Source organism: Schistocerca cancellata, chromosome 9, assembly GCF_023864275.1.
Source record: "Schistocerca cancellata isolate TAMUIC-IGC-003103 chromosome 9, iqSchCanc2.1, whole genome shotgun sequence".
Lineage (NCBI taxonomy): Eukaryota > Metazoa > Arthropoda > Insecta > Orthoptera > Acrididae > Schistocerca > Schistocerca cancellata.
The window spans coordinates 400,890,885-400,911,922 of NC_064634.1; the positions used below are offsets into that span (position 1 = coordinate 400,890,885).

General features: G+C 40.6%; 1 protein-coding gene across 2 annotated transcripts in view; it reads left to right on the plus strand.

Moving 5' to 3' along the window:
- LOC126100194 (zinc finger CCHC domain-containing protein 17-like) overlaps positions 1 to 21,038 on the plus strand; it is a 54,573-nt gene that overhangs the window by 14,416 nt on the left and 19,119 nt on the right. For both annotated transcript variants that reach the window (XM_049910753.1, XM_049910752.1), the window contains exon 2: positions 20,374 to 20,532. In XM_049910753.1, coding sequence (XP_049766710.1) covers positions 20,374 to 20,532 — 159 coding nt within the window. The remainder of the gene's footprint in view (positions 1 to 20,373; positions 20,533 to 21,038) is intronic.

A 21,038-nucleotide genomic window follows, 5' to 3' on the forward strand; every position in this document is an offset into this window, starting at 1 on the left:
TCAACCATTTTAACACCCTCATTCAGGATTGAGCTTGTGAGATTGTGTGTCATGGGTGAGATTGGGAGAAAGTGAGTGCAGTTTTGGTTCTTAATTCTTTCATCATATTTTCTATGTCCAACCACTTCCCATCCACAACTGGTTTTGGCATTCCTGTTTACATACCTTACGAGATGAGCTGTGCCTGCTCATAACAGTTAGCAATGCATATTTCTCCTTGAACTCCTGCAATGTTTATGGTCATCACTGGGGCTGTAGATTTGTTTTGTGAGCCAAAGTGAGGTTTTGCAATTGATGAAAGCTTCAAAGTTTAACTGAATATCGAGAGTGACCACAGGAACTCAACTCATTAATGATGACAGAACAATGTCCTCATCTGAAAACAGTTGTCCAGAGCAATCTTTGTTACGTGTGCTTGTTGAAATAGCTTCATCAGTCTGGAGCTCTGATCTTCCAGTGTATGACTGCTTGTGACAACTCCAAGAAGTCCTATCCAAAAAAAACATTGTGACTACATTCTGTTAAAAAGACAAATTCGAAAGGCTGTCTTCTGCCATTAACAGTAACTCTTACAATACATGTTCCTGTCGGATTTATGATTTCCGACCTTCAGCATAATCATTATCGTATCGCGGAATGTATTCTTTAGCTGGCAATTGATAAAAGAAGCCCCTAAATTGATTAGCACTCAGACAGCTTGGCCATAGACGATGATATCAATGAGATATCTCGTCATTACAGCCTCACTTCCACAAATGGTTGCCTCACTTAGTTTTCCTGAATTCAACAGCTAGGTTAATGGTTGCTACCTCTGTAGGATGACAGAAAACAGCTATGGCATGTTGGGGAACAAACTCGTACAGGTACTGTGAAGGGCTTTGTCCTACAGGTTGAACGCTGTGAATAAGACTATTGTGTTGGTTGACATCTTTCGGCATAATAGTTGTTGAACACTCTTCTTCTTTCTCTGCGTCTCTTTCTCAAAGCCAACCAGCTTGGATTTTGAAAACGTCAATCATGTGAAACCCAACTCACACTTTTCTCACATGACATACCGAAAGCTTTGGATCAAGACAATCAGGTAGATGCAGTATTTCTCAATTTCTGAAAAAGCATTTGACTTGGTACTGCACCTACGCTTATTGTCAAAAGTATGATCATATGGGGTACCAAGTGAAATTCGTGACTGGATTGAGGACTTTTTGGTTGGGAGGACAGGGAACACACAGGATGGAGAGTCATCGTCAGATGTTGAAGTAACTTCGAGTGTGCCCGAGGGAAAGTTTGTTGTGCTCCTTGCTGTTCATGTTGAATATTAATGACCTTGCAGACAATATTAATAGTAAAATAGGGCTTTTTACAGATGATGCAGTTATCTATGAAGAAGTACTATCTGAAAGAAGCTGCATAAATATACAGTCAGATCTTGACAATATTTCAACATGGCGCAGAGATTGCAGCTTTCTCTAAATTTGCAGAAATGTAAAATTTTGCGCTTCGCAAAACAAAAAAAAACATAGTATCCTATGACTATAATATCATTGAGTCACTGTACCAGTCGGTGAACTCATACAAATATCTGGGTGTAACTCTTTGTAGGGATATGAAATTGAATGATCACACAGGTTCAGTTGTGGGTTAAACAGGTGGTAGACTTTGGTTTATTGCAATCAGTCTACAAAGGAGATTGCTTACAGATAACAGGTGCAATTGGTTCTAGAATATTGCTCAAGTGTGTGGGACCCATAGCACATAGGACTAACAGCGGATATTGAACATATACAGAGAAGGACAGGACAAATGGTAACAGTTAGTTTAATCCATGGGAGAGTGTCATAGTGATACTGAAGGAGCTGAACTGGAATAGTCCAAAGTTTGTTTAATCCATGGGGGAGTGTCACAGAGATACTGAAGGAATTGAACTGGAAGACTCTTGAAGCTAGATGTAAACTATTCCGAGAAAGTGTATTAACAAAGTTTTAATGAACCAACTTTAAATGATTCCTCTAGAAATATACTACAACCCTCTATGTATTGTTCACATAGGGATTGTGAGGATAAGATTAGATTAATTACTGCATACACAAAGGCATTCAAACAGTTATTCTTCCCGCACTCCATGTGTGAATGGAACAGGAAGAAACCCTAATATCTGGTACAGTGGGACATACCTCCCCGCCATACACCTCACTGGGTTTGCAGAGTATAGATGTAAATGTAGATTTAGTGTAGAATGTGTCCAGGGCATTGACGGTGGAAACATACCAGCATATTGTCTTTGTTCTCCAAATGTCTATCCTTCTGCAGAATATTATTATTTGTGGAAGAGTTGGTTGTACCTGTGTTGGTCAAATGCTGCATTGCCATTTGAGGCCTATGATGTAAGTGTGAGGTGTGTTTAACTGGTGACTGAAATTATTTCTAAACATTGATACACCTCCCCTCCAACATTCTCTATTGCCCCAACATATATGGTCGACATTCATGGGTGCTGTCTCTTGCATGCTTCGTCCAATAGTCCTGGTTGCCTGAAAATGCTGTATTTGTTCTTTTGCTACCTTACATATGAGAGAGGTGAGGTCATGATGGTCATCCATAGCTGCCATAGGGACCACATTTGGGAGTCGGTCACACTTCTTTCATCTGATTTCATATCCAGCTGCACTGGTACCACTTTATGAATTCCTCAGTTGTTGTGACATCCCATACCAGAAGAGCTTGTTACATGTCTTTTGCAACTCCTTTCATCAAATGTGAGAATTTTTTAGTTTCTGTCATATTTGGATTCACTATGTGGCATAGGGCCAAAACACTCTGTATGTAGAATTGTGTCATTTCCTTTTGGAACTGGGCCCTGTTCTTCAATTGTTCTCCCACTAGTCACACTTGTTGCTGATTGTCACCAAATGTTTTCTTCAATTCGACATGGAATTTGCCCCAACTATTGAGTTTCTCTTTATTGGTCTTGCAGCATTGTTGTGCTGTGCATTTCAAGTAAAAGTACATATTACGTCACACCATCTGTTGTATCTGGCAGTTTGATGAAATCGTTTCAGCCATTTTGTCAAGTCCTGATAACCATCTCCACAGAACACTGAGAGATGCCTGATGTGCAGCTGATTTACTGCTGGCTTGAATTCAATTTGTTTTATCGATAAACAGACCGTGGGAATGCTGTACTGCTTGTATTTTGGTTCCTTTCCTCATAGGCAGCGTCTTTACATTGCCTAATAGGTGCAACGATGATTTAGATGTTTTGAAGTAACCGGTGTTGCCACAAAACAGTGCCATGTCATAACCACACTCGAGTCCAAACCAGAAAGCAGGCCCATCAGTGAAATACAACACTTAGTACTGAAGGCATGTTTATTACAAACACCAGAGTAAAGTCAGAACAGAACTGAAATACTGCATGGAGAGAACTTAGAATATTCCAGAATGATGGCTTTTCAAAATGTACAAACATAAGGTATTTCGGAACCCTTTCAGAAATAATAAATACTACATAACCAATATTGCTGGTTGTCGGATTTGATCTGGCGATCCACAACACACCAGCCAGTGATGCTGACCAGTATACCACACTGCATGCATCAATTTGTGACAGTATTTGGTGCAACATGATTAACATACAACATAAACATTGCTGATTCTAAAACACTTTCCTGGGGCACACCATCTAAATGTAACGGAGTAAGTTACCAGGACCTCTGTGCTTGGGGGGGGGACACCCTACTATTTGCTCACTCATATTACATAGCAGCTGTAAATCTACTCTGGGTAGCTTAATATATATTTACTTGGATTGGTGACAATATTATGGAAAGAATAGACTGGTACTCAACATATAGCAGAAATGCTGAGTCACAGATAGGAACAACAAAATCATTGTCAAGCATAACTTTTCGGCCAAAAAGAACTTCTTCTGAATTAGACAACATACACGAACACACTCATGCAAATACAACTCACACGCATGAGCACTGTCTCGGGCTACTGAGGCCAGGCTGCGAGCAGCTGCACATGATGGGAGAATCAGGCTGAGTGGTGGGGGTAAGGAGGAGGCTTGGGTGGGAAGGGTAGGGATAGCAGTAGCAGAGTAAGGGTGGCAGACAGTAAAGTGCTGCTTGTGGGAGCATACAGGGATGGCATGGAGAAGAGGATAGGGCAGCTAGGTCTAGTTGGGAGGTTGGACAGAAGACAGGGCAGTGGAAAAGAAGTGAAGTAAAATACGGGGGTGCATTGGTGGAATAGAGGCCCATGTAATGCTGGAGTGGGAACAGTGAAGGGGATAGGTGGGGGAAGCCGGCCGGTGTGGCCGTGCGGTTAAAGGCGCTTCAGTCTGGAACCGCGTGACCGCTACGGGCGCAGGTTCGAATCCTGCCTCAGGCATGGATGTGTGTGATGTCCTTAGGTTAGTTAGTTTAATTAGTTCTAAGTTCTAGGCGACTGATGACCTCAGAAGTTAAGTCGCATAGTGCTCAGAGCCATTTGATAGGTGGGGGAAGGACAATGACTAATGCAGGTTGAGGCCAGAAGGATTATGGGAACATGGGATACATTGCAGGAAGAGTTTCCAACTGTGCAGTGCAAAAAAGCTGTTGTTGGTAGGAAAGATCCAGATGGCACAGGCTGCGAAAAACTTTGTGTTGGACAGCATGCTCAGTAGCTGTTTCTTAGTTGCAATTTGTTGGTGGCTATTCACGTGGAAAGACAGATTGTTGGTTGGCATGCTTACATAGAACGCAACACAGTTGTTGCAGCTTAGCTTGTAGATCACATGACAGGTTTCACAGGTAGCTTTGCCTTTGATGGGATAGATGATGATTGTGACCGGACTGGAGTAGTTGGTAGTGGGAGGATGCATGAGGTAGGTTTTGCATCTAGGTTTATTACAGGGATAAGAGCCATGAGACAGGCAAGGGGTTGGGGGCAGGGTTGCGTAGCGATGGATGAGGATGTTGTGTGGGTTCGGTGAGTGGCAGAATACCACTATGGGAGGGATAAGAAGGATATTGGGTAGGACATTCCTCATTTCAGGGCACAGTGAGAGGTCTTCTTTGATCTCATTGTGTTTTCTCATCGATTTCAGTGGGTTTTCACCTTTCACTATCGGCCTACTCCATCAGATTAGATCTTGTTTGCCCACACCTCTTCCATTCTACCCTTCTTGCATTTTTTTCATGTGTTTTGGTGTTTCTTGCAAATTTTTTCGCACATATTTCTTTGTTGCGTATTTTTATTTGTTTTTATACTCCATCATGGTTCCTTGCCCCCTTCTACCTGCACCAGTACAGAAAAGTTCCCTTATCCCTGGCCAGAACCCAGTTCCACATACTATTCCTGCATTGTTGGTTAGCTCATGGAATCTGTCCAAATGGCCTCACCATCAAATTTCCCATCTCCAGCTGGAACCCCTCCTTCCACAATGACCTCCATCTGAAACTTCCTGGCAGATAAAATCTGTGTGCCAGACCGAGACTCTAACTCGGGACCTTTGCCTTTCGCGGGCAAGTGCTCTACTGTACGGTGATGACGCCTTCTCCTCCTATAATATTGTGGCATCATCTGTGTGAGCAGTCCAATGCTGTTGCTCGCGTGGCTGCACAAAGACTGAAGCTTTCTTACCAAATTCATTAAACAGTTTTAATCTTCCAGGAAGTTTCATATCAGCACACACTCTGCTGCAGAGTGAAAATTTCACTCTGGAAACATCCCCTAGGCTGTGGCTAAGCCATGTCTCCACAATATCCTTTCTTCCAAGAGTGCTAGTTCTGCAAGGTATGCAAGAGAGCTTCTGCGAAGTTTGGAAGATAGGAGACGAGGTACTGGTGGCATTAAAGCTGTGAGGACGGGGCGTGAGTCATGCTTGGGTAGCTCAGTTGGTAGAGCACTTGCCCGCCAGAGGCAAAGGTCCCGAGTTCAAGTCTCAGTCTGGCACACAGTTTTAATGTGCAAGGAAGTTTCATATCTGCACACACTCCGCTGCAGAGTGAAAATTTCATTCATGACCTCCATCTGTTCAGATTTCACCAGTCCATAACAGTCACCAACATAGTCCTGCAAAACATGTCAGTCAGGCCTAAATTGTTTTTGCAATACCTCCTCTCCATCTGCAAAATTCTCCTGCTATGCAATTCCAAATTCCTGGATCCCATCTCACGCATTGAAACTCTTGTCCTCCAGGAACTAGAGCAGCATGCATAATGCCACCTAAAAAAGCTCTCCAAACTGTTTACCTCCTACTTCCACCTTGGAGTACCACTATCCACCATCTCTACAGCAACCTCCAAATTTTACCCACATTCCCTCATAGCTGACAAACCCTGCCTCACAGACCTTCTATATTTACTCCACACTGAAAAACTTCATCCCACCACTACACACAACACAAAACGTAAAGAGGCCTGAAACACTGTCATGACCCTTTCTTCCAAAGCCTTAACACCATAGAGATATCAGTCCTTTCCTTAGGCCTCGGCTTTTATCCCACTCCCAAATTTAGTCATACAGAACTTGTTAAATACATTTTCTCCTTCTCCCAGTCCCTACAGTGGAAATATTTTTTCACCACCAACCCTACCAACCAACCAAAGACCAATGTTGAACGCTGCCTGACTCATTTCACTCCTCCATCCAACCATGATCCTCTCCCACTTCCCCCCAAATCAACCATTGTTAACTTTCCAGAATTTCTTAAACTCAAACCTGTCTCACCGTCATTCTCCAAATATCTCAACATGCAAGTTAACCTTACATATGCAGAAAGAACCACAAATCACAATCTAAAAACTTATGCCAAACTGATAATCATTCCTGCTGACAAAGGCTCCACCACTGTTGTTTTGAACTGCAAAGACTGTCATATTCATCACCTACAAGCCCTGCCAGTGTGACCCCATTCCAGAAATCCACCAGGATCTACAGTCTCTTCTCAAATCCTTAGGCCCATCCCAGAACCTCTCGCTGGAGTCTGTCTCCCTCCTAACACCTACCACTCCCCGCACTCCTACCTTGTACATGCTTCTAAAGTCTGTAAGTCCAACCACCTAGGACACCTTGTTGTGGTCAGTTACTGTGCCTTCATTGAGAGAATATCTGTTCCCGTAGGACACCACTTTCAGCCTATTACCCACCTATATAAAAGATATCAACCATTTCCTCAACCAACTATCCACTGTTCCTTTACCACATGGTGCCCTGCCCATCACTACTGATGCTACCCCCCTTTACACTAACATCCCTAATACCCATGGTCTTGCTGTTATTGAACACTGTCTTTCCCTACATCCAATGGATTCCAAACCTACAACCCTCCTTCCTGGTTACCATGGCCATCTATGTCCTCACCCATAGTTACTTCTATGGAAGACATCACCTACAAACAAATTAGGGTACGGCAGTGGGCCTATGCATGGCACCATCCTGTGCTAGCTTATTAATGGGCTATCTAGAGAAATCCTTTCCAACCACCCAGAATCCTAAACCCCTCACCTGGTTCAGATTCGTTGCTGACATCTTCATGATCTGGGTAGATGGTCAGGACACCCTATCCACATTCCTACAGAGCCTCAACATCTCCTCCATTTGCTTCACTTGGTCCTCTTCAAGCCAACAAGCCACCTTCCATGATGTTGAACCCCACCTCAAAGGTAGCTATGTCAGAACCTTCATCCTTATGAAATCTGTCAGCCACCAGCAATACCTCTACTTCGGCAGTTCCCACCCATCACATATCAAGAAGTCTCTTCCACGCAGCCTAGCCATCTGTCGCCATCTAATCTGTAGTGATGAGTAGCCTCCCTCGTAATATACCAAGGGCTCACCGAGCAGACTGTAATTACCATCCCAAGCATGTATAGAAACAGATCTCCCAAGCCTTATTCTCCAGTCATCCCTCACCTCCCAAAGACCCACTGTCTTGCCACAGAGGAACATTCCCGTTGTGACTCAGTACCACCCATGACAGTCTCCACCAGGGGTTCGACTATCTGTCAGCATGCCCTGAGATGAGGAATTTCCTACCCATTATCCTTCCTACCCCGCCCACATTGGTTTTCCACTGCCCACCGAACCTACACTATGTCCTCATCCATTCCTACACAATCCCTGCTCTCAATTTCTTGCCTTGTGGCTCACATCCCTATAATAGACCTAGGTGCAAGGCCTGTCCCCTACATCCTCCCGGAACCACTGACCCCAGTCTGATCACAAACATCATCTGTCCCATCATAGGCAGGACTACCTGTGAAAGCAATCATGTGATCAACAAACTAAGATGCATTCTATGTGTGCATGATAACTAACAAGCTGTCTATCTGCATGAGGGCCACTGATAAACTGTAACCAAGAAACAGCTGGACCACCCAGTTGCTGAAGCCCGCTGCCCAATGTGACGTTCTTCATTTTAATGACTGCTTCACAGCCTGTGCCATCTGGATCATTCCTACCAACACCATCTTTTCTGAATTGCACAAGTGGGAACTCTCTCTGCAATGTGTCCTATGTTCCCGTAACCCTCCTGGCCTCAAATTTCATTACTCATTGTCCCTCACCCACATATCCCCTTCCATGTTCCAACTCCAGCACTACATGGCCGTCTATTCCACAAACACAACCCCAATCTCTTTATTTCTCGCCTTTTGCTCCCCCCACCCTCCCTTGCCTTCAGTCTAATCTTCCAACTGCACATAACTGCTCTACTTTCTCTCCACCTCGTCCCTTTATGTTCCCAGAAGCAGCAATTTACTGTCGGCCACCCCTATCTTTTATCCCCCCCTCCATTCCCCAGCCTCATCCTTAACCTTATAACCCACATTGCTTCTCCCATCAAGCACTGCTGCTCTCAATATGGCCTCAGCAGACAGAGGCAGTGGTCATGTGTGTGTGAGTTGTGTTTGTGTGTTTTGTCTAATTCAGAAGTAGGAGTTGTTGGTCGAAAGCTCATGTTTCACAGTCTTTTTGTTGTGCCTATTTTCAACTCAAAATCTCTGCTGCAGTGAGTAGAAATTTATCCTTTCCCTAATACTGTCATTATTCCATCCTGGATTTTCCACTGTTTAATCGGATTGACATTTATGAAAGGAAATAATTTCCTACATCTGTGTCAAAAGAGATGTGTTTATGGTAAATTTCTACTTCTCATGTAACTTCACAATGAACATTGCTACTTGGCATGTACATAGCAGAAGTTTTCCATTCGTAAATATAGATAATCTTGCAATAGTAGGAGTGATGGTTAATGGAGTTGGAGTATGTTTTTAATTTTATTTTGAATTACTAGATATTCTCAATTTATTGCTTTATGTGGGATGGGAATTTGAGTACCTTTGCACCAAAGTGGATAACTCTGTACCTTGTATTGTGGTTGTGCAAATTGCAGTTCACTTGATTTTTTTTAAAAAAATAGCCAGCAACAAAAACTATGTACTGGAAAATGGGAGTAGGAATTACAAGATTCTTAAAAAATGTCTCTCCTAGATATATGCTTATTTACTTTACACAATATTCTTACTGCTTGCTTCTGCTGAATAAACAGTTTATTTACTTTAAGTGCTTTCCCCACTAGATAATTCCATAAAATAACTGGGAATGAAAATATCCAAAATAAAGCAACATCCTTGCCTTTGGGTCAACACAGTGAGAGATAGTTCTAAGAAGAAAACATTGTGAACTGAATTTATCAATTGAAGACATAAAGTCTGTAATAGAGAAAAGTCAAAAGGTTGGACTCACAATGGGCAACAATTCATCAGATACTTAAGTTGAGATCTTCATAAATGAGCTAGAAAATAAGTTTTTTGAAGAAAGTCCTGACGATAAAAAAAAAACTGTTACAGACGTTATGTAGACAAATTCATACTACTTTGTAAAGGTGACTAAAAAAGAAATATGTGAGGTAGCAGAAAGAATGGTGGGATGCATGAAAAAGTTACATTCACAGTGGAACTGGAAGAAGAAGGAAGTATATGTTTTTTGGATCGTAGATTAACTAAAAGAGATGGAAGGCATAAGATTATCATATTTAGGAAGACAAAGGCTACTGACATGATTATAAATGTAAAAACCTATATGTCTACGAGGCATAAATAGGCATACTTCAAAGCCATGATCAACAGGATTGTAAAACTACCACTCAACCCTAAGATGAAATGGAAAAGTTAAATATGATAAACAAGTAGCCAGAGCAAACAGGTATGTAATGAACCTTTATAACAAACTAAAAAATGAAAGTAAAAATGGGATTTCAAACGAAAGGTACAATTGGTTCTAGGCTACACGACAAGGTTGGTGACAATGGCGACAAATACTTTGAATCTGGAATGTACTAGATCAATTTTCAAGACTGTGGCAAATTTTATAATGGTCAGATGAGAAATAATTTCATGACTTGTTTTGAGAGCATACATATAGCCAAAATAAGAACACTTTCGGTAAACATTTGGATAAAGAAAAACATGTGGCAGCAACATAGAGGATGATATGGAAGTGTTGCATAAGGCATCAAAAGGACAGTTACTGAATCTACTCAAACAAATGGAAATTTATGTACACACAAAACTGCAACCGGGATTACTGCTGAATGAACAGAATGAGTTTAACTTGGATGCTTATTTTGATGTATTCAAAAAACTACTAGTCTGAGCAGCATCAAGCATTGCAGCAGTTTGACAGGCAGTTGTGTGCATCAAACACCAGCAGCGAGGAGAGTGGACCTTCTTCCGCAAGCTCCACCACAGGAAAACAAGAACTTCACACAGAGTAGCCACAAGGTGGCACCACTTAGATTACACTCCAAATGTGTCATCGACTTTCGAGATTTTGATTAATAGCCACTGTTTTGTTAATTGCCCTACCGTTGCAGCTATGTTTCATTGTTTTGTCATACTGAAAGGTTTCAATTTATAAGTCTGATGTTACTTTTAAACTTTTTATTCTGACATTTACGTAGTTGTGTCTTGTTTACTTTGCCAGGCTGGGAGATTCCCATTATTGTGTATTACGAGGGTTGTTTTTTTAAGTAAGGGTCGTTTTTATTTTTAAAAAAAGATATAAATACTTTTGTAAAAAAACTTTTTTTCCTGATCCCACACACTTTTACCTATTTTTCTACATAGTTGCCTAGTTTATTTAAGCACTTGTCATACCGTACAACTAAGTTTTTAATTCCCTCTTCAAAGAATTCGGCCGCCTGCTTCGACAGTCAAGAGTTCACGGCCGCTTTCACTTCATCGTCGTCATTGAAGCGCTGCCCACCAAGATGGTGTTTCAGGTACCGGAAAAGGTGAAAATCGCTAGGAGCAAGGTTGGGGCTGTATGGTGCATGGTCCAAAACTTCCCAGCCAAAAGAATCAATCAAATCCCGAGTCTTTTGAGAGGTGTGAGGCCTAGCGTTATCGTGCAGGAGCAAAACTCCTTTTGTCAGCATGCCGCGCCTTTTGTTTTGAATTGCTCTGCGGAGCTTCTTTAGAGTTGCACAGTAGGCATCTGAGTTGATTGTTGTTCCTCGTGGCATAAAGTCCACTAGCAAAACACCGCACCGGTCCCAGAACAAAGTTGCCATAATCTTGCGCTTTGACAGCGTCTGTTTGGCTTTGACCTTGACGGATGAGGTTGTGTGTCGCCATTCCATCGATTGTCACTTGCTTTCGGGAGTGATATGGGATACCCATGTTTCATCTCCAGTGACAATTTGACTCAACATGTCATCCCCTTCTTCCTCGTAACGAATCAAAAAGTCCAATGAAGTGGCAAATCTCTTCCCTTTGTGGTCCTCTGTGAGGAGTCTGGGTACCCACCGAGAACACAGTTTCTTAAAGTTTAGGTTTTCAGACACAATTTTGTACAAAACCGATCTTGAAACTTGTAGAAATTCCAAAGAAAGAGTGGAAATTGTGAATCTTCTGTCCTCACAAATCTTTGTTTCGACTGCAGCCACCAAATCATCAGTGATCACAGAGGGCCGGCCTGAGGGTTCTTCATCATGGACGTTTTGACGGCCATTTTTAAACTCTCTAACCCATTGACGCACTTTACTTTCACTCATTGAATTCAAGCCATAAACTTCTGTTAACTGACGATGAATTTCTGCAGCTGATAGGCTTCTCGCGGTCAAAAAACGTATCACTGACCGTATCTCACACGCGGCGGGCGATTCAATAATCGTAAACATTATAAAGTAGCACAGCGATGCATACACGTCAGCTACAGAGCTGCAACTTGCATCAGTGTGAATGAGAAGGATGCAGCAAGTGGCGAGGTGGCTTGTTGCGGCGTCCGCGCGAACTACGGGACTATACGCGCAAACGGCCCTTACTTAAAAAACAACCCTCATATATTTTTTATGTGGAGTTTCAGTATTGATCTGATTCCACATATTGTATGGCAGTTCATGTTTTACAGTCAGATGCTCATTTTGCCATATGAAGTAATTTTAATTAATGACTATGCATACTGGTTACTCGTCTACCATTGCTATAGTGCCCTCAGCTGGACACATCCAGGCCATCACCAGCACTTACTATGTACCTACATATATGGATTTTGATGTTTATACCTACATCAGAATATTTTATGGGATGTATGACTGGTATGCATGGCTGTAAATCATGTAAATATCTTTTATTTTTCTTATGTATCACTAAGCCTGTTATAGATTTTGCTTCAGCTAAGTGAACTTGGTTACATTACTGTTTTCTACTTGTAACTGATCTGAAGATTGCAGTAGCTGAAACTGATGATTGTGAATTGTAATATTTGTGTGATCAAAATGGGCCGTTACAAGTAAATTGAACTGAATTGCTTTATTAGTCTAAATGTTTACTCTATTTTAAGTTGTTATGCAGCCAGGGGCAATTCCAGAAGTCAGTCAGGGGGTTTGGGGGAATGGACTATGGCTTAACAAAAGGAGAGTTGGGATCCTCTGCTGACAAAGTGGTAAAATTTGATGTTGTTTAAAGTAGTTTTTGGTAACTGTGTCTCCCTCTACGATTTTTACCTTCCACGCTGCCCTCCAATACTAAATTGGTGATCCCTTGATGCCTCAGAACACTATGTTACAGACATTGTATACAAGCAACTAGTATTGTCAAACCAGGTGCACCCATCCAAGAACTCATTAGAAACATAGAAACTGAAAACGATCAACATATTGTCGCCATAGCTGGAGCCAATAATGTATATAAAAACGACCTCCACAGTGCAACACGAAACCTTAAGGCAATACTAAATTCAACAGAAGAGAAATCAGTTTTTGTAGTCGGAATTCCACATAGGCATGACCTTTCGGAATGGTCATGTGTGAATGTGGAAATCATAAAAGCAAACAGGCAATACTCAAAGATTTGCAGGACCTACCAAAATGCATGTTTTATAAGTATGGACTCCTTGCAAAGAGAATGTTACACAAGACATGGCATACACCTTAATAACAGAGGCAAGAAGATTCTGTGCCAAAACATCAGCATGATTCTGAAAGCATCTGACAACCAAGAAGTAATTGCTGCTCTTCCAGTTCCTTGCTTGATACAAGCAGAGCCTGAAGAAATGGTTACTTCTATTGCAGCAGTAGAGGTGGAACCAGCAATTGTACCTACACACACAACAAACGCTGCAGCAGCAGTACCTACCACACTTCATCTACAGGATTCAGCAGCAGCAAAAGATGAAGCAACATCCAAATCTCCACTGTCACCAGTTGCCACAACAATGCCTACAGCAGCAGCAGCAGCAGCAGCAGTACCTATCACACTTCATCAGCAAGATTCAACAGCAGCAGAAGATGAAGCAACCACCTTATCTCCTTAGTCACCAGATGCCACAACAGTGCCTCCACACACCATAACAGCAGTTCCATCGATTCCTGTAGTAGCAGCCCCATCTACAATATCATCACAAGGACGGAAGAGTAGGCATACAACAGTAGATGTGCTACCACTCCAAGTTAACAATTTTTTAGTAAAAGGCAACAAGAGGCAGAAATCCAAAAGATAAGCCCTGAAAAAGGTTTGAAAACCAATCACCATAGTGTTCAGTGTGTAAGCAATAAGAGCGTGGATCTTAAAATATGTTACCTTAACGTTCAAGGACTGAAAGATCATGAATGAGTTTGGTCTTGATAACCAGTTTGATATTTTTTGTCTGAGTGAACATTGGGCTAATGAGAATGAACTTGCAGTTGCCAAATTTGACAATTTTAGTATAGTAAATAGCTACTGTAGGAAAGAGCACATTAGAGGTGGTGTGGCAATTTATTCCAACCAGTCACTCAATTGTACAATAACCAAACTAGACCTAAATTCCTTGTGTGATGAACAGCACTTTGAAGTTATGGCTATAATCATTAATAGTCATAAGCTAATAGTAGTATCCATGTACAGATCACCAAAGGGAAGCATTAACATATTTTTAGAAAAAAATGGACATGCTATTGAGTGAATTAAGTAATATTAAATGGCTACACTATGATATTGCAATAGGAGGTGATTTGAATGCTGATTTTGATGTTACTAAATGTAAGGGTAGTGTTGCAGATCTGGAAAACTTACTAAGACAATACAACTTACATCATGTTAATAACAGGCCCACAAGAAACAAAGCATGTTTAAATAACATCTTTGTAAACTTCAAGACCACTGAAAACACATGCGAAGTTGTAGTGTTCCCATTCTCTGACCATGACTCCGTATCTCTAAATTATGCAAGTAAAATTCCCCTCAATAGGAGCAATGCAAACAGACGTGTCCCAACAGTTGTGATTACCAGACCCGTAATTGAGGATAAAATTAACACATTTCGTAATTCCCTTGCTGACAGAGACTGGTTTGGCCATTGTAGTGTCGATGGACATTACACATCAAGTAATGACCTGCCAGCCAAAATAATATTTTATAGATTTTTTAATGCATTCTTGACCCTATTTAACCATAGTATTCCCATAAAGAAAATCAAAATAATGGACAGCAACCACAAATCCAGATCTCAAAACAGACAAAATATATGGTACACTAAACAGCTGACAGATCTAAAGAAACAAGTTTTATTACTATACAACATATACAATAGTATGAAGTCTGACTGTGCCAAATCAGCCTATGTGGAATGCAGGAATGAATACAAAAAAGCCATCCTGCAAGCCAAAAAAACCTACAATGCCAACAGCATATGTAATTCCACCAATAAATGCAAAACTGCTTGGAAAGTAATTAACAGTGCTGCCACAGATACTAAAAAAAAAAAAAATTAATATCCCACCACAAACATTCAATGAGTTTTTTATTAATTCAGTGAAAGAAATAGGAGACGCAATTATCAAACCAGACATTAGTCCATCAGAGTTACTCTCCCAAAATTGGGGTAGACAGTCACTAAATACAAGCATGCTAACCTTCTCCGAAATATCGCGTAGATATGTACAAGGGGCCATAAAACAACTTAAATCATCTAATAGCTTAGATATATATATGGCATATCATGCAACCTGCTAAAAAAAGTGTGTGATTGCATTCTGTACCCTTTAACCCATTGCATAAACAAGTGCTTACTTGAGGGATATTTTCCTGATGAGTTAAAACTGTCTAGGATCGTTCCAGTATACAAAAAGGGAGATAAAGACTCTCCATCTAGTTACAGGCCTATTTCAATAGTACCCGCATTCTCCAAGGTAATAGAATGCATCATGTACCAACAATTATCATCTCACTTTGAGAATCTAGGAATAATTAATGCTATGCAATACGGGTTTAGGAAGAATCTGCCGACTACTGATGCAATCAACACGGTAGTCAGTTACATCCTCCAAGTTTTTGAGAACAAACGCTTTGCTGAGGTCTCATTCTGTGACCTAAGCAAGGCCTTCGACTGTGTTGAGCACACACTACTACTAGAGAAACTAGAATTCTATGGCATCAAAGGAAACAGTCTCAGACTATTAAAAGCTTATCTCAACAACCGTAAACAGGTAGTTTGTGTTGGTAAGGAAATGTCAAACTTAGAAAATGTTAAAGTAGGTGTGCCTCAGGGATCTGTACTGGGGCCCTTTCTGTTTCTGATAATGATCAATGACCTCCCCTCGTTTATTAGATCCACCACTGTATTGTATGCAGATGATACGACTTTTCTTCATAGCAGTAACAATCTTAATGATCTTAAAACCTGTGCTGAAAATACACTCACTCATGCAGCATATTGGTTCAGAGCAAATGGTTTCCTGCTAAATGAAAATAAAACTCAGCAGATAATCTTCACTCTAAGAGACAAGCCACTATCTGATGACCCTAGTTCTGTTAAATTCCTGGGAGTTTATTTAGACGAAAAGTTATCCTGGGGCCAACATGTAGACTATATTATTAGTAAGCTATCTAGAGTAATTTATTTATTAAGACAACTCAGAAATTGTGTACCTGAAACATACATCAGATCATCTTATTTTGCATTTTTCCAAAGTATAATATCCTATGGCATTATCTTGTGGGTTAACTGTAGTCATATACATGACATCCTATTATTGCAGAAGAAAGCCATTAGGATAATTACAAATTCTTCACATAAGGCTCACTGCAAACCCTTATTTACTAAACAAAAAATTATGACAGTAATAAACCTCTATATATATACAATGTCTTAATCTTTACGAAGAAGAACCTACAAGATGTGAAACGTAGAGAAAATGTACATTGTTACAACACAAGAAGCATCAAACACATATACACGCCTTACCACAGACAATCAAAATCAATAAATAGCTATGAAGTCACAGGGCACAAACTATTTAATAAGCTGCCACATGCTATACAGGATCTTCCTAAACAAACATTCAAAGAAAGACTGCATGAATGGTTTATTGCCCACCCGTTCTATGATGTCAATGAATTCTTCAACTGTAAAATGCAGTAATCCAACAGATGACCCACTGTACATTTATTGTAATATAAGCTAAAATATTTCAGTAGTCAATACCTTATCACACTGTATTATAAATTGTAACTTCATTTGACGTTGTCAGTTGCTGTAATGGCCTAAAGACAATAAAATCTTTATTATTATTATTATTATTATTATTATTATTATTATTATTATTATCATGTCCTACGAACCGATCCCTTCTTCTAGACAAGTTGTGCCACAAACTTCTCTTCTCCCCAATCCTATTCAATACCTTCTCATTAGTTATGTGATCTACTCATCTAATCTTCAACATTCTTCTGTAGCACCACATTTCGAAAGCTTCTATTTTCTTCTTGTCCAAACTATTTATCGTCCATGTTTCACTTCCACACATGGCCACACTCCATACAAATACTTTCAGAAATGACTTCCTGACATTTAAATCTATATTCGATGTTAACAAATTTCTCTTCTTCAGAAACGCTTTCCTTGCCATTGCCAGTCTACATTTTATATCCTCTCTACTTCGACCATCATCAGTTATTTTGCTCCCCAAATAGCAAAACTGCTTTACTACTTTAAGTGTCTCATTTCCTAATCTAATTCCCTCAGCATCACATGATTTAATTCGACTACATTCCATTATCCTCCTCCTTTCAAAACACCATCCATTCCGTTCAACTGCTCTTCCAAGTCCTTTGCTGTCTCTGACAGAATTACAATGTCATCGGCAAACCTCAAAGTTTTTATTACTTCTCCATGGATTTTAATACCAACTCCAAATTTTTCTTTTGTTTCCTTCACTGTTTGCTAGCGTCGTAGGGTCAGTATTGCCTCGCGTGTTCCAATATTTCTATGGAATCCAAACTGATCTTCCCCAAGGTCGGCTTCTACTAGTTTTTCCATTTGTCTGTAAAGAATTCGTGTTAGTATTTTGCAACTGTGGCTTATTAAACGGATAGTTCGGTAATTTTCACATGTCAGCACCTGCTTTCTTTGGAATTGGAATTATTATATTCTTCTTGAAGTCTGAGGGTATTTCGCCTGTCTCGTACATCTTGCTCACCAGATGGTAGAGTTTCGTCAGGACTGGCTCTCCCAAGGCCATCAATAGTTCTAATGGAATGTTGTCTACTCCCATGGCCTTGTTTCGACTCAGATCTTTCAGTGCTCTGTCAAACTCTTCACGCAGTATCATATCTCCCATTTCAATCTTCATCTACATCCTCTTCCATTTCCATAATATTGTCCTCAGGTACATCCCCCTTGTATAGACCCTCTATTTACTCCTTCCACCTTTCTGCTTTCCCTTCTTTGCTTAGAACTGGGTTTCCATCTGAACTCTTGGTGTTCGTACAAGTGGTTCTCTTATCTCCAAAGGTCTCTTTAATTTTCCTATAGGCAGTATCTATCTTACCCCTAGTGAGATAAGCCTCTACATCCTTACATTTGTCCTCTAGCCATCCCTGCTTAGCCAGTTTGCACTTCCTGTCGATCTCATTTTTGAGAAGTTTGTATTCCTTTTTCCCTGCTTCATTTACTGCATTTTTATATTTTCTCCTTTCATCAATTAAATGCAATATTTCTTCTGTTACCCAAGGAGTTCTCCTAACCCTTGTCTTTTTACCTACTTGATCCTCTGCTGCCTTCACTACTTCATCCCTCAAAGCTACCCATTCTTCTTCTACTGTATTTCTTTCCCCGTTCCTGTCAATTGCTCCCTTATGCTCTCCCTGAAACTCTGCATAACCTCTGGTTTAGTCAGTTTATCCAGGTCCCATCTCCTTAAATTCCCACCTTTTTGCAGTTTCTTCAGTTTTAATCTACAGTTCATAACCAAGAGATTGTGGTCAGAGTCCACATCTGCCCCTGGAAATGTCTTACAATTTAAAATCTAATTCCTGTATCTCGCTCTTACCATTATATAATCTATCTGAAACCTTTTAGTATCTCCAGGATTCTTCCATGTATACAACCTCCTTTTATGATTCTTGAACCAAGTGTTAGCTATGACTAAGTTATGCTTTGTGCAAAATTCTACCAGGCGGCTTCCTCTTTCATTTCTTCCCCCCAATCCATATTCACTTACTACGTTTCCTTCTCTTCCTTTTCCTACTCTCGAATTCCAGTCACCCATGACTATTAAATTTTCATCTCCCTTCACTACCTGAATAATTTCTTTTATCTCATCATACATTTCATCAATTTCTTCATCATCTGCAGAGCTAGTTGGCATATAAACTTGTACTACCGTAACTTCCTGGCAGATTAAAACTGTGTGCCGGACCGAGACTCGAACTCGGGACCTTTGCCTTTCGCGGGCAAGTGCTCTGCCGTACTACTGTAGTAGGCATGGGCTTCGTGTCTTATCTTGGCCACCATAATGCGTTCACTATGCTGTTTGTAGTAGCTTACCTGCACTCCTATTTTTTTATTCATTATTAAACCTACTCCTGCATTACCCCTATTTGATTTTGTATTTATAACCCTGTATTCACCTGACCAAAAGTCTTGTTCCTCCTGCCACCGAACTTCACTAATTCCCACTATATCTAACTTCAACCTATCCGTTTCCCTTTTTTTAATTTTCTAACCTACCTGCCCGATTAAGGGATCTGACATTCCATGCTCCGATCCATAGAATGCCAGTTTTCTTTCTCCTGATAACGGCGTCCTCCTGAATAGTCCCCGCCCGGAGATCCAAATGGGGGACTATTTTACCTCGGGAATATTTTTCCCAAGAGGACACCATCATCATTTAACCATGCAGTAAAGCTGCATGCCTTCAGGAAAAATTACAGCTGTAGTTTCCCCTTGCTTGCAGCCGCTTGCAGTACCAGCACAGCAAGGCCATTTCGGTTTAGTGTTACAAGGCCAGATCAATCATCCAGACTGTTGCCCCTGCAACTACTGAAAAGGCTGCTTGCCCCTCTTCAGGAACCACACGTTTGTCTGGCCTCTCAACAGATACCCCTCCGTTGTGGTTGCACCTACGGTACGGCCATCTGTATCACTGAGACATGCAAGCCTCCCCACCAGCGGCAATGTCCATGGTTCATTGGGGGGGGGGCTGAAGATCATAATAGGTGTAATTAAAGGAGGCACGTATCTTGCTGTAGGTGACAAATGCCTGATGGTGATTAAGTGATATTTTTAATTATTCCATTGTACAAATATGGTAAGTTTTATATGCACAAGAGAGTATCTTATGCAAAATTGGTATAAAGACGTATGTAAATTATACCCTACCGAAGTTTGGTCCCTCGTAAAAATGAATCAATAGGTCATGCTTAATACATTGGAAGTGAAACTTTTAACATGAGTCTTTGTTTGCTCACACTGAAACAACTTCAGTTCCAGTTAATTGTGCATGAGGTAGAAAGTTCTTAGAATGTAGAGTTTCCCTCATAGTTTGTTCAGAAAGATGAAACAATTTCTTGATTGTGGGACACATTAAATAACTAATAATACACTGTTTTCTCTTTGCAGGTGCGCTCAGTTCATAACTATGGAGCTTTTGTTACTATACCAGGGCGTCGTGACAATGGGCTAATACATCGTAGCCAAATTTCCAAAAGTGCAGTAGATGACGCAAATGATGTGTTACAGCGTGGAGAAAGAGTTTGGTGCAAAGTTATCGGTGTAACGGTGAGGGATCAGAATTATCTCTAATTATTTCCGATTATATATATTTGAGCAACAATATATGCTCAAGTCTTAATAGTAACATGGAGTCACTCACTTATTTAAAATAAAGAACATTATTTTATTTTTATGTATTTATTAATTTGTTTCAATAACATTATTAAAGTGCAACAGTATAAACAAACACATAGTGGCATTAGACACAGAAGCTGTGGGCCATGTACAGTAGATAAGAGTAAGGGGATCTTGTATAACCAAGACCTGGGTTGCTTCACCATGATCATGGGATCTGTAAATACTTCTGCATATGATTTTTGTAAATTGTACTGACTTTCTGTCTGGCCGCTGAACCACTTTTTATAAGTTATGCTCATTGGGCTGTAGGCAAGGCTAAACCCAAAAACTATTTAGTCTGAAGGGCAGTGTGTCAATTGTTGACTAGTTTGCTACTTCTGGCTGACAGTATGCTACATGTAATATTAGGGTAGAAATGCCTTGACTCAGATGTA